Below are 15,229 nucleotides of genomic sequence, written 5' to 3'. Positions count from 1 at the left end.
TTGTTTGTCCCTTCCCTGAGACTTAGCCTCTTTATCATCCTTTTAATCGGCTCACTTGTATTCTTCCACTTTTAGGGAACTATGTTTTTCTTTTTTGTTAGACACTCCATGAGACTGCATGCGTTTTGGAGGTCCCTCCCTTGGGTGCTTCTTGCACTGCAAATACCTGCCATGCTCCATGTCGCTCTTTACCTTGTGTGCTGTTCACTCATGCGCTCTTACAGTGCTCGACATTGATCTCTCCCTTGTGCGTTTCTCTCATCACACTGTGTTGCTGTCTCCATCATGTCCTGATTTTCACTCTTCCTCCACGTGGCTTTGCGTTTTTTTTTTTTAAATTCCTCCTACACCCAACACGCTCCTCCATAACACATTATCTATATATCTATATCTATATATATATATATATATATATATATCCGCTTCGCAGTCCCTCCCCACAATCTTGGGAATTAGGTAGCAGCACTCCGGGGTTAGTTCACAGTTTCAGGTTTTATTGATCAAAACGCGCTTTCGGCACTCGGCCTTCGTCAGTGTACACTGACGAAGGCCGAGTGCCGAAACCTGAAACTGTGAACTAACCCCGGAGTGCTGCTACCTAATTCCCAAGATTGTGGGGAGGGACTGCGAAGCGGATATTATGGTCGGGTGCACCCCCGACGAGCAGGCACCAGCCCGGGAGTGCGTCTGGCAGGTGCAAGTGTAGCTGTGATATATATATATATATATATATATATATATATATATATATATATATTCTATGTTACAACGTCTGCATAACTATTTAATACAGATTCCAGCACGCTTGGGATTGCTTCAATGCGTGTTTATTTGGGCTACATACTGGTAGGTGACGCGTTTCAACAGCCTTTGCTGTCTTTTTCAAAATATATATAAATTCTATTAGAGAGTACAGAAGCAAATTGCTGCTGGCCCTTCCATCTTATTAAAGGGTGGGAAAAAGTGCATGTGTTACTCCAATTTAGAAATTGTATTTAACACTCCATCTTGGATAGGTAAATTTAAAAAATGCCACCCTATTCCTTTCATAGATGCATGCATACATGGTGATGCCTGCATACGTGGTGATGCAAGCATACGTATTGATGCATGCATAAGTGGTGATGCATGCAGCGGCTACGAAATGAAGCAACCAAGCCATTGCACCTTTTTATTCGCCGATGTACAGCATAACCAAAAGAGATAGACAAAACCAATAGATTCCAAAGGCGAGACCTACTGGCTTTGTCAATGCTTCTTCCTTCACCTATGAGTAAAAAATGAAATATGAAAAATCTAGATCGGCTAAGAGATCTAAATTGTTATTTAAAAGATTGAATTAAATGCATTTTATTATAAGAAAAATAAAATGTGCTAGTGCTTCTGTTTAGGAGTGAAGATGTAATGATGGAGAATTTTTACGGCATGTGTAGAGAGGTCAGAGGAGATAATTTTGCATTGGAAGCAGCTACTATAAAGTTTGTGCAGGCGCTTACTCTCCTGGCTTGGTGCTTTGAAGGTACGACTATACAGAATTGCCAGATGATGTTCCAACATTTGGGTGGAGGGATGTCTATTCTGCTCAACAGTCCAAAGTCTACTGTCCAAGGCTTCGAGTTCACTCCCCAGTGGAGTTCTACAATGCAACATACACCAAAAATGTGCATCTTTAAGGTATTTTACAAGACCATCGAAAATATTCGCTGTACTATATTCATAGTGGTTTCTGATACTGACATTTCTCAGTTACAACAAAGCAAGGAATGAAAGGATCAGAGCAGTATCTGTACAAACTGAGGAACAATCATATTGTGTACTAAAAAACTGAAGTAGGAAGACATGAGTTAAAATACACAAACAGGTAGGAAACAGTAAATTTAACATTGGTTTAATTGAAACTTAAAATAATTTGCCGTCACAATAAAGCTAAACTTTCAAAAAAGTGTTTTTCCTCTGTAAATAAATATTTCCATTTCAAAGCACTCCCTCCCACCCCGTGACTGAAATCATTATCAATTTGAAAAGTACATCATTGTACCAACAAAATAACGAAAGCCTAAAATAGAACAAACTGATGACTGCAAACGTGATAGAGCTTTGGTTCTTTGCACACTCCTTATGCAAACCTGAACTGTACTTCCCGCGGCTCAGCAAAACTTTTGTTTAGTTCTCAGTGATTTTCACGGTGCAGTTCTACTCAGATTATGGATTCAGTGTTTTCTAGGAGGATGGCCACCTACAACCAAGACAGACCTATTAAAATTAACCTGTATAAAATGAAGCTTGCGATGCATCCTACGTTCACACCATAGGAATGGACGGAAACTGCGCCTATGGTCCCATGACTTGGATGCAGCAGCAGTATCCTTGCAGGTCAAACGTCCACACAACAGGACAGAAATCTACAGATCACATTGGTAATTGGAAGGCAACAGCCTGTGATAAGAGGCACAAAGCATGCTGACTGTATACTTGGACTGCTGTATGAGAACACAGTCGATAACTAACAAGACTTGGGATTTCCACCACATATTGTTTTGGGAAAGGTTAACAGCAGTAAAGATTTGACTTCCGAAGAGAGTACAAGCCCCAAATTCCGTCTATCTCCACATCACCGCTGCTCGGGGACAGCCTCCTTTAGAAAAGACTGCTTCTTTGCCTTCAAACCAAAAATGGTACCTTCAGAAGCAGTCTTGGACCAGAGACTTGCTTATCCCACTGAGAAGGCACCACCACAGCTATGAATGACTACACATTCGGGATGGCAGGTCAGGGGACCCCCACATTCAAGGAACACATCCGATTAATGTCTTCACAGGTATAAAATTAGGCAAATCACTCAGGACTTTGATTTTAGGACTAAACTGCATTCTGGTGGTGGTCGTATTCATCCTGCAGATGCTACTTATTTCCTGTTCAGAAAAGGATAGCACTTGTGGCGAGAATATCTGGACCATTGTGGACATGTGTTATTTCCACTATTCCAGCGACCTTTTTACACAATTTACAACAATAGTAAGAAGGACTAAGTGCTCTGCTCAGCAAGTGCTCTCAGAAGGGCCATCCATCGTGTAGCTGGTTTTCACTACTGAAGCCAATGCTGGCAGAAGCATCTGAGTTCGGTGTTTGCCTGGTAGAGTCTTCTCCGTTTAAACTCTTTCTACACACTGGACACGTGTCATGCTGGAACAGAAATAAATCAGAATAAAACAAAGTATTGTATGCTACATTTTCTTCCAAACGCTATTATATGGGATGAAGCAGTAGCAGGACATCTAGAGAGGGGGTTTGAAAATATTCATTTTCCTTTATGCTCCACTGTTCTAAAGGGGTATGGGCAAGAATCTCTAGCTGTTCATATTTGGGCTTAATACAAGTAATTCAGACACCCACAAGCGCATAGTAAAGCACATAAAAAGCACTTCACAAAATAATTTTGATGTTTATACGGAATAACATTTAAATACATTCTATACTTTTAGCATGTAAGAAAAGTGGTGACAATAAAATCTGTACGCATGATTACAAAACCCACTCCTTTCACTCTCCCAATCACTCAAAGCCATGGTACATGATCCAGGGAAATGTACTTTGCCCATGTGGCTCATGTCCCATAACTTGCATGAATTGGGAAGTTATAGAGGAATCTAAGCGAACCACTGATCTAAATGCCCGTACTAGGCTCCAGACAAGACCTGTCCTGACATAATTAGTTCCACTGGGTCTCAGTTGTGACGTGCTAGGGTACTTTTGTCTAAGTTTGTAACAGTCTGAAGAACTAGCAGATTGATAGATTCATCATCTCTGTTCCTGTATGATACAACAAGATGGCTGATTACTTGGAGGAGGTGACAACATTCCGCCCAGAGCAGGCATTGTTTCTGCCCTCAGAGAACTCAGGCTCTCACCATCAAGGGTGGGGGGGGGGTCAGAGGCCTGTCTGCATCAGTCAGCCAGCACACTAGAGGCTGGTAGATGTTCAGGGGGCACCTCTGAGGTGCCCTCTAGGTGCATGTATTAATAAATCCACCAATGGAATCAGTGTGGTTATATTAGTACAAGGTGTTTGAGATACACTGTAGCTGGGGAACTTGTTTTGTACCAGTGTTCAGCACAGGTACCTCAAAATGGCTTCCCTGTTCACTTGTGATATTTAAGAATTAACCTAGACATCCTAGGGGCATATTTGCTCATGCAGATGTGCCCATACGTGTAGTATAATGCTCCTTACCAAAGGGCTGTAAAGGCTGCTGTAGGGGTGGCTTATCTACATTGCATGCAATGTTAGCAGGCATGGCACACAGGAATGTGTGCCATGTCGCGTTTTCACTTTTATCTGTACCAAGACACGTAGCCTGCAATGGCAGACTGCATAAGTTACGTGAGGGGTTCCTCAAGGTGGCACAAAACATGCTGCAGACCTTCTCTTTAGTACCCATGCCGTAGGTACTCGATGTACCATTTACTAGGGACTTACAGGGGGTGCTAAAGGAATGAGCACTTGGGGGAACAATTGTACAGTTTTTAGGTAAAGAGCACTGGCATTGGGCCTGGATAGCAGGAACCCAGTGCACTTCTGTCAGAAGTGCATCAGGTAACAGGCAAAAAGTGGAAGTGACCAGTCAAAAAGGGGCAGTTTCCTACTAAGACTAATGATAATATTTGCAATTAAGACTCTAAAATGGGCACACAATACAATTCATCGACCTGATCCCAGTTATACATTTAAAATTCGCACCTAGAGAACAATGACTTCATAGAAAAATAATTTGAAAGAACGAATTTAAATATCACAACATAAAAAATAGCATCTCCGGCATAGACCACACTTACAATCAGGCAGCAGGACGCGGGCTAGAGCGGTCACTCATGGCAGTGAGCCTCAGTATTGCACCAGTGTGATCCACGCCGACTCTGCAGTCAGACAGAAGCTTATCGAAGGTGAACTACAGCTTCCTGCGTGGGATGCAGCCATCAGACTATACTCTCACGAGATCGGCCATCGGGTGCTCACTTCTTTGTGCTTTACTGCTGCCTGGACTTTACAACTGACGTCCAGCTGAACTTCTGTGGCCGCATAAAAAGGGCCCTGGGCGACATTAGGCTTGAGGATAAACTAAGACAGACTCAGAGCACAGTGCCATGTTCTAAGGCACGGGTACTCATAGTACGGCCCGCGGGCCGCCAGCGGCCCGGCAAGCCTTCCTTGGCAGCCCGCGGACCTTGCAGACATCCTACCCGTGTTTTTAAAATTATTTTGAAGTGTGTCAGCAAACACAGCCGGTTGCAGCAGTGCGGACTCTGCTCTATGGGGGCTGGGCAATTCCGGTAATTGTCAGAGTGGTGATGCAGGGGCACTAAGATGACAAAGCTTTAATAACATGTAAGTGGTCTTTTAAAGACCTGTGAAGTACTTGGGTGCGGCTGTGTGAGTGCACAGGGGAAGCTGTCTCAGCCCAGGCTGATACGCACGCAGGGTGAGGTGACAGAGGGAAGGAGGGAAAGGGAGACAGAGGGGGAGACAGAGGGGGAGACAGGGAGACAGAGGGGGAGACAGAGGGGGAGACAGAGGGGGAGACAGAGAGGGAGACAGTCAGGGAAGGCAGTCAGGGAAGGCAGTCAGGGGGAGACATAGGGAGGGAGGGAGAGAGGGAGGGAGAGAGGGAGGGAGGCAGAGGGTGACGGAGGGAGGGAGACAGGGAGAGAGAGACAGAGGGAAGGAGAGGCAGGGAGACAGAGGGAGGGAGAGGAAGGGAGATAGAGAGAGAGAGAGAGAGTGAGGAGGAGACAGAGAGGGGGAGCCTGAGGGAGGGAGACAGAGGGAGGGAGAGGAAGGGAGACGGAGAGAGAGAGACAGAGAGAGAGAGACAGAGCGAGGGAGACAGAGCGAGGGAGACAGAGCGAGGGAGACAGAGCGAGGGAGACAGAGCGAGGGAGACAGAGCGAGGGAGACAGAGCGAGGGAGACAGAGCGAGGGAGACAGAGCGAGGGAGACAGAGCGAGGGAGACAGAGCGAGGGAGACAGAGCGAGGGAGACAGAGCGAGGGAGACAGAGCGAGGGAGACAGAGCGAGGGAGACAGAGCGAGGGAGACAGAGCGAGGGAGACAGAGCGAGGGAGACAGAGCGAGGGAGACAGAGCGAGGGAGACAGAGCGAGGGAGACAGAGCGAGGGAGACAGAGCGAGGGAGACAGAGCGAGGGAGACAGAGCGAGGGAGACAGAGCGAGGGAGACAGAGCGAGGGAGACAGAGCGAGGGAGACAGAGCGAGGGAGACAGAGCGAGGGAGACAGAGCGAGGGAGACAGAGCGAGGGAGACAGAGCGAGGGAGACAGAGCGAGGGAGACAGAGCGAGGGAGACAGAGCGAGGGAGACAGAGCGAGGGAGACAGAGCGAGGGAGACAGAGCGAGGGAGACAGAGCGAGGGAGACAGAGCGAGGGAGACAGAGCGAGGGAGACAGAGCGAGGGAGACAGAGCGAGGGAGACAGAGCGAGGGAGACAGAGCGAGGGAGACAGAGCGAGGGAGACAGAGCGAGGGAGACAGAGCGAGGGAGACAGAGCGAGGGAGACAGAGCGAGGGAGACAGAGCGAGGGAGACAGAGCGAGGGAGACAGAGCGAGGGAGACAGAGCGAGGGAGACAGAGCGAGGGAGACAGAGCGAGGGAGACAGAGCGAGGGAGACAGAGCGAGGGAGACAGAGCGAGGGAGACAGAGCGAGGGAGACAGAGCGAGGGAGACAGAGCGAGGGAGACAGAGCGAGGGAGACAGAGCGAGGGAGACAGAGCGAGGGAGACAGAGCGAGGGAGACAGAGCGAGGGAGACAGAGCGAGGGAGACAGAGCGAGGGAGACAGAGCGAGGGAGACAGAGCGAGGGAGACAGAGCGAGGGAGACAGAGCGAGGGAGACAGAGCGAGGGAGACAGAGCGAGGGAGACAGAGCGAGGGAGACAGAGCGAGGGAGACAGAGCGAGGGAGACAGAGCGAGGGAGACAGAGCGAGGGAGACAGAGCGAGGGAGACAGAGCGAGGGAGACAGAGCGAGGGAGACAGAGCGAGGGAGACAGAGCGAGGGAGACAGAGCGAGGGAGACAGAGCGAGGGAGACAGAGCGAGGGAGACAGAGCGAGGGAGACAGAGCGAGGGAGACAGAGCGAGGGAGACAGAGCGAGGGAGACAGAGCGAGGGAGACAGAGAGGGAGACAGAGAGGGAGAGGGAGAGGGAGACAGAGAGAGAGAGGGAGAGAGAGAGTGCGAGGTAGAGGGAGAGGGAGAGGGAGACAGAGAGAGAGAGAGAGGGGGAGAGAGAGAGTGCGAGGTAGAGAGAGAGGTAGAGAGAGAGAGAGAGGGAGAGGGAGAGGCAGAGAGAGAGAGGGAGAGAGAGCGAGGTAGAGAGAGAGGTAGAGAGAGAGGTAGAGAGAGGGGGAGAGAGAGAGAGAGAGAGAGAGAGAGAGAGAGAGAGAGAGAGAGGGAGAGGGAGGGGAGAGAGAGAGAGAGAGAGAGAGAGAGAGAGAGAGAGAGAGAGAGAGAGAGAGGGAGAGAGAGAGGTAGAGAGAGGGAGAGAGAGAGAGTGCGAGGTAGAGAGTGCGAGGTAGAGAGTGCGAGGTAGAGAGTGCGAGGTAGAGAGTGCGAGAGAGAGAGAGAGGGAGAGGGAGAGGGAGAGAGAGAGAGAGAGGTGTGTATGCCGGGTCTGGTGGCTCAGTGGATGAAGGCGTCTGCTGCAGAGACCTGTGTTCAACCTCATGGCCACAGTTTTTTTTTGCTTAAGCCCCACCCCCTCCCCCTCCCCCTTTGACCCTAACCCCACCGGTGCGGCCCTCGGCCACAAACCACACTGTAAATTTGGCCTCAGAGAGAAAGTTTGTGAGTACCCATGTTCTAAGGTGTGCAAATGCAGCCTGTATCAGGACAGATTCAAATAAGTCCTAGGACTCGAGAGAGAGAGAGAGTTCTGAGACTGAACAATCACACAAATAAAGCACTGCCTAATGCGAAATAAAACAATCTAAAGGCTAACCATACCTTAACTCTAAACATAATACTGTCTGTAATCTAGGTCTCATGTTAAACCTAAATTCTACACTTACTAAAACCCAAATCTAAACACTATTCTAAAACTCACACTATCATTTAACTAAATCATAAATGTAATCTTAAACATCGATATCATCCTTACCATTCTTACAAATAGTCTTCTACTTACTTCATTCAACTGTATTTATGCAGTGGTATAGTAATTTTAATAAATTTGCATCTGTGTAATGGGACATTGAAGCATTACATCCTCAGTAGCATGGGGTGCAGCAGAGTGATATACTATGAATTTATGCCTGATTTACATCTGCATTTCCAGGACTAACTCAGTTCTACCCATCGGAAAAACCTTTGTGAACTGAACCAAATACAAATATTGAACAGTAATCTGGTGATCTGTCGGAGGTGTCTTCGCCTTTTAGAACTAAAAGGATGGATCTTCCCTTAATTTGCGTACTTACGTCCAGCAGTTAGTCAGTATTATTTGTAAATAAAATTAAAATAAGTAAAAAATGATAGTGATGCTGAAATGATCAGCCACATGCACTTGAGTATTCTTTAAACACAATTCCTTACCAGTTCCAACCACGGCACAATACAATCATTGTGAAAAAAGTGATTGCAGGGTAACTGTAGCACCCGCTCGGCTACTTTATAATCTTCTTTACAGACAGGACATTCCAAATTCATTTCTATGGCAAAAGAGAACATAAGGCAATCAGATTTGGAAAGATACATGCAAAATCCAAACTCGCAAACACAATGACCACAAGAGTCAGTTAACTGTCAGCTCTCCAGTAGTGTGTTGCATGACTTGTCAACACCACTGAAAAAATGTGATTTGTGAGTAAATAAAAGACAAAAATGTTTTTATAACCTATTATGTGTTTTGTGGGAAGACAAGTATATCACTATCAATTCAAAAGATAATAGTCTTTAAGTTTACAAAGTCACTGTGATCTTGATACCATGTGAAAAGACTCAAAAACACTTCACTGAAAAATACCTCTTAAACCAGGTCAAACATTCATTGAATCCAGCTGTTATAGATCACAAGGTACAGCCAACACATGATTAACAGCAAAAAAACAAAAGGGTCTTCAGACTGTAAAGATAAAGCCTATAAAAGTTTATTTACAACAATACATCTCAGCATCACATTTGATGGAGCTACCCGGTGAACAAGTTACTTACCCTCAGTAACTCTCTTTCTGGTATAGAGTCTATCTAGCTGTGGATTCTTCAACAGTTGAATATTCCCCAGAAGTCAGAATGGATCCGGAAACCTCTTTGTAGTACCTCTGTGTGCCGGAAGGTGGCTCCTCATGGATGCTGAACTATCACGGAAATGACTTGCTGGGCCTATAAAGGTGCCACTCCCATACGCGGATGTCATTTGTATTCGAGAATGTCTGTGCCTCCAGAAGTGGAGCCCCAAAAGCAGATAGGTATATCAGTGTGCATATTCCTAGAGGTGGGATCTTATTAAAAAATATAGTTCAACAACAGAACAGGGAGAACAGGAAGGTCGACAAGAATCTGCAGCTAGATTGAGTCTCTACCACAAAGAGTGTTTCAGAAGGTAAGTAATTTGTTGTTCTGACTGAGACTTCTAGTCGCAGACTCCTCACCTTTTGAATAGATACCAAAGCAATACTCAAGGGAGGTGGGCTGTGGATGGACTCGAACCAGAAAGACCTGCATGATCGAGCAGGAAAAGTGTCCTTCTTGGCGAACTTGGCTGTCCAGTCAAAAGTACTTGATGAACATATGGAGGAAAGCCCAAGTAACCACCATGTAGATGTAGAGGACAGGGACGCCACATGCTAACATAGTAGTAACAGCAGCTTTGACCGTGGTGGAGTGGGCATACAGTCCTCCAGAGGCTGATTCTTCACCAGTGTGCAACAGATGTTAATGCAGAGCATGATCCAGCCTGAGATGGTATGCATCTGCACAGCTTTGTGTTTTTTCACTCTGGCAAACCCACAAATAGCTGATCGGCCACCCGATAGTCTTTGGTGGGATCAATGTAGAAGCTAGGCACTCTCTCAGGGTTCAAGCAATGGAGCCTCTCCTCCTCTGTAGAGGGGTGAGTTTGAGCACAGAGCACGTCATGGTGTAGTTTTGGCCGACATGGAACAACATTGTAACTTTCAGGAGAAAGGATGCTCTAGTATGTAGAATCAGCTTGTCGGGGAAGGTGGTTGTGTAAGGAGGATGAACACACAAAACCTGAAGCTCATTCACACACAGTGCAGAAATTATGGTGACTAGGAACACAATTTTGATGGGGAGAAGCTATAAAGGGCAACTGTGGAGCAGCTCAAATGGAATACACATTAGACACGCAAGATTGACATCCCATTGGGACATCACAAATGGAGAAGGGGGAAAACATGTTGCAGTCCTTTCAAAAAATTTATCAGAACAAATGATGTAAATAAAGTTAGTTGATCAGGCAACCGTAAGAAGGCAGAGGTCGAAAGATAACCTTTAACTGTGACCCCTGCAAAGCCTTGCAGCAAGAGACAGCACAAACAATCATAAGACAGGTACTCAAGTCCAGGAGTTCTGGATACCATACTCTCTGTGCTCAGTCCGGAGCCACTAAGATAACTTGGTCCCGGTCTGTTCTGATCTTCCTGAGAACCTGGGGCAGAAGTGGTGTAGGCAGGAAGGCATACAGGAGTCCAGACTTCCACACAAGGCAGAAAGCATTCCTGAACGAGAGACTCCTTGGAAATTCCAACATGCAGAAGAGCATACATTGCGCATTCTAGGGGGTGATGAACAGATGGAGCCACGGGTCTCCTTATTCGCGGAAGAGGCCTTGCAACACCTCCGGATGTAGCCGCAATTTGTGATGCACCAGGCGCCGACAGCTGAATTTGCCCGCCCTGGCATTCAAAGAGCCTGCCAGATGATTTACTACCAGGAAGATCTCTTAGTGGTCCAGCCATTTCCAGAGGCGCAAGGGCTACTGACACAGGGTTCTTGGCCCCACCCCACCCTGTTTGTTGCTGTACCATATGGCACTGGTGTATGGCACTGGTGTTGTCCGTGAGCACCTGTACATGCCTCTCCTTGATGGATGGTAGGAAGACTTTCAGCGCCAAGTGCATGGCCATCAACTCTAGAAGGTTGATATGGTAACTGGGATTCCACCGGAGACGAAGGGCTTCTGCTTTCCACCTCTCCCAGATGACCGCCCCAACCATAATAATGGATTCATGACCACTGTCTGTTCTGTGTGGGGAAGGAAGAGGAGCCTGGGGATGACCAGAGATAACTTTTTTTTAAGTTGGTCTCGGATTTATTACCCAGTGTGTCTCATTTATTTCCTCTCTCATTACATCAAATGTGTAGCACTACCATCTGATAAGCCTAAACTGCTTGTCCACACTGTGGAAAAGTAAATTTTGCCATGTTCTGTGTCCCTACGTGTTCCCCATCTTATGTTATATGTGCATGATTAATATGCATATGTATTCCCTTATGATTGATTAAAGACGCAATTATAGTTGTGTCCAACTCTAGTATGTCAGTTTCCAGTTCTCGTGAAAGCTACGAGTATTAGGCCTATGTAAACCTATGTTGCCACGTTTCACAGTGTGCACGTTACTTCAGTAAAAGTCCCCGTTTCTAGGCCTCAAAAGGGCCCGGACGTCAGATTCAGCTCCTGTCTCCTGAACCCTCGCTGAGGAGCGATACAGCCCCCACCTGCATTCCTGACCCTTCACTTACTTCCTGCCTCACAGTGCCCGGCTCGGCCTGGCTCTGCCTGCCAGTCTGCCAAGAGTATGTTATGATTCTAGTTATCAGTCCAGCCCTCCTTCTCTGCATTCCTAAGCTACTGAATCGCATCAATAGTTTCAGTCATAGTCTAGCCTTTACGTCTCCATGTAAGAGAAATACTGTATTAATGGTCGTTTAATATTCCTCAACACGCACTACATGTAGAATAATGCATGCACCAGTCTTAGAGTCTGTTAGCCTTTGCCCTGATAACTTTTGGATTCTATCAGCATGTTCTCTAAACATCAGATACTAGATAGTGTTTAGGTACATGTCGCTCTGACACTCCAGACTTTAGTCTCCTCTTCTAGCGCAGAAGTCATAGCCCCCAGTTCCTCCTAGTAACACGTCATTGCCAGCTTGCGCGCACCACTAGGTTAGAGGTCCCAGCTCCTCAGGTAGCCCCCTCCATGTTTCCGCCCCATTTATGACATATTCTGTTACGTTTACATCACATGTCTATGTATACGCCCTGTACACACCTCTTGTTACACCTACTTTATGCCTTATCTTTCGCGACTGCTACAAACTCCGCCCACTGCTACGCCTACTGTATTGCATGAAATGTATTTTGTTTAACTATAAATATTGTGCACTGTTATTAAAAGTTATCCCTTATGCTCCCAGATCCTGCCCCGGCAGCTGCCGGGCCCTGCCATCCTATTCCCGTGCAGGTTGTCCTGTTCCTGTCCCATATGCCTGTATTAAAACCTGCAAACTCTAGCTACCTCGAATCTTGACTCTTATTTATTGAGCTATCTATTTGTATGAGTATCCTGAAAAATAGTACCGGTAATTAATTATTTATTTACCACATAATGGCGCCCGAATAGGGACTTGCCCTTTCCCCACGCGCCGGAGAAGCCACGCCAGCCCCCTGAACCTCTGCAGCCGTGACGGAACCATACCGTGCACGTGCAGATATTTCTGCTTCAAGTATCCCTCAGGCCCACGGAGGAGACGGAGGTTGCGGTCCAGCATCCAGACGAGGCGGTGGAGGAACGCGGCGAGTCCCGACCAGAGCCCAAGCCGAGAGTCCAAGGTCCGAGGTATCCGGAGGCCCACCCGTAACTGAAGTCCGAAGTTCGTAGTCCGTCGTCGTAGCAGTCCAGTCCAGTCCGAGGCCTTCCGTTCTTGCTGCCCGGTGAGTACCGTTGCTGGGGTAGTATCTAGACAGGGTCAATTAATTTGTCTCTGGTCCGTGGGTTTGGGTACGCAAATCCAACACGAAGTGTCCACCTAGGTGGATGCGGGTCCTGACGTGTCTCTTTATGGGACCGGTATGTTTCGTACTGTTTCAGCAGTGCATCTAGTAATTCTAGTAAGTTCTGTTCTCGAGAAATTCATGTATTTCTGTTCTCAAGTATTCCAGGTAATGTTTCTGTCCGAACTGTTATTTTAAATGTCATTTCAATGTGTTTTTAATGTCGTGGTATGAGTGATCAGTCTTAAGTCATTATTGTGTTTAATGTGTATTGTATTGTGTCTAGATCTCAGTATAGTCATGCCTCTGTTTTCCAAGTTACGTCAGTTAAAAACTAGAAAATGTCTGCTCGAGGAAGCAGTTCCTGTCCCGCCTAGGGACAGTCCAGGTCATTTTATGTATCATAAGCATGGCATAAGTGCCATATTATATCTAGACTTATGGGTCGAGTATACTAAGGAATTAGAAGAGAAATATAGATGGCCTGTATCAGGCACATGGGATGCCGAGTGCATCATGCGAGTAGAAGAAGCATTATGGAAAAAGAAAGCCAGACAGTCACAGAAAGATGCCATCGAGTTATGGCGCAAAGAATCTCATAAAAGAACCGAAAAAGAAATCAGAAAGTCCGAATTAAGTAGAGAATCCTCAGAAAGAGCCCAAGAAAGGGAATTAATCGAAATAGGTGAACGAGTTAAAACCGAACAGTCAGACAGACAGAGGAATGCCCTTATTAAGGGTATGTACCCTCTTCTTGCCGAGGGCTTGCCAAAAGCAACCCCGGAGGCATCCAGTAATTTTCCGCCACCACTAGTTCCGACCAAGCTACGTCACAAACCGACCGCAGCTGATATTTTTCTCTCGTCCTACTTGGATGACACAGTCCCCGAATATGCAAATCCTGCTCCGCCAGTTCCTGTAAATAATGTAATTCTTGCTCCTCCAGTCACCGGGGCACCTGTTACAGCACCTGTTACGGTACCCCCGGTCCAGCCTACATTACAAGTTCCCGCTACATCGGTCACTCTGCCAGCACGAAGAGTATCAGTCGACGATTCCAGTTTAGGGGCCGCGGGAGGAGGTCCTCCGGGAACCCCGCCGCCACACATACGTGTAACATCAGTCGAGTTACATGAACGTGCGTTACAGCGTACGCCCAAATATCAGTCCGTTGCAGATATCAGACGAGCTCTTACTGAATGCCGTTATGATCCAGTCCCAGGCGATGATAATATGGTTATATTTCATTGCGTGTAAGACGGGTGACCGAGTATTTGGACACCCTACCGAATATGAAAGAAGATCTAGACAGAATATATCGTTTTATCCGTACAGGAGAGGACCAAGAAAGTATTGGTGAAGTCATGTCTCTAAGGAAAGCTGAGACCCAGCTCATGCTATTAAAGTTTCTAATTAATTGTTTAATAAGGGAACAAGATTATCCGACTAAAGATCCGACCGAAATGAAAGTTCTGACAAGGTGGAGTGATAATATAGCCGAGGGTAAACACAGGACACTCGGTTGTATAGAGAGTATGTACAAGAAAATTCGTAAGGAAATAATAAGGTTACACGACAAACGCAAAGCAGCACAAGTAAGCGAGAAAGAAGACGACTCTCCTACCGAAGAGGTAGACGACGAGAATCCCACCAGAATAGCGTATGTAGGTAGAACTAGACTTTCCGACCGACATTCACGTCTAGACTACAAGAAAACTGTTCCTCTTCCAGCACCAGAACAAGGTTCTCTAGAGCAAGTATTTCAAGCTACCGATCACATTCTGAAATCACGAATCGGTTATAGTGAACTTAGTACTATGCATGAACAAGAACTAGCCCGATCAGCAGTCCGATGGGCTACTGATTCTACCACTTTTCCAGACGAAATAGTGGCACAAATGTTTCTGAAACTGCCCCCAGCCGAGCAGCGACTGGTGGGTATGTATATGATCCAGCACCTCATCACACTGTATGAGGGTCAACATTCTGATCCAGGTCCGTTACATGATGTTCTGAACGAGTTACTCCAGTATAGATGGAAAGGTCTAGGTACCGATTTAATTAGTATCATTCTAGAACAGCGCCACAAATACCGAACGTTTCTGAATCCGTATTTTGTTCACGTCTCACCCCCAGAAAGTAAACCATTTTACATAGACAGACAGCATCCGTTACGAGAAGTACACCCAGTTAGGACACA

At 46.6% G+C, this 15,229-nt stretch overlaps 1 protein-coding gene across 1 annotated transcript in view; it reads right to left on the bottom strand.

Moving 5' to 3' along the window:
- Positions 1–1,872: 1,872 nt before the first annotated feature.
- The window catches only part of RNF115 (ring finger protein 115), a 151,667-nt gene continuing 138,310 nt past the window's right edge, over positions 1,873–15,229 (bottom strand). Inside the window, exons 8-9 of the mRNA XM_078671284.1 lie at positions 8,604–8,719; positions 1,873–3,183 (exon numbers count right to left, since the gene is read on the bottom strand). Of these exons, the coding sequence (XP_078527410.1) occupies positions 3,052–3,183; positions 8,604–8,719 (248 nt within the window). The 3' untranslated portion in view covers positions 1,873–3,051. The remainder of the gene's footprint in view (positions 3,184–8,603; positions 8,720–15,229) is intronic.

The sequence above is a fragment of the Lissotriton helveticus genome, chromosome 12, assembly GCF_964261635.1.
Source record: "Lissotriton helveticus chromosome 12, aLisHel1.1, whole genome shotgun sequence".
NCBI classification, from domain to species: domain Eukaryota; kingdom Metazoa; phylum Chordata; class Amphibia; order Caudata; family Salamandridae; genus Lissotriton; species Lissotriton helveticus.
This window is presented reverse-complemented; position numbering and strand designations above follow the sequence as displayed.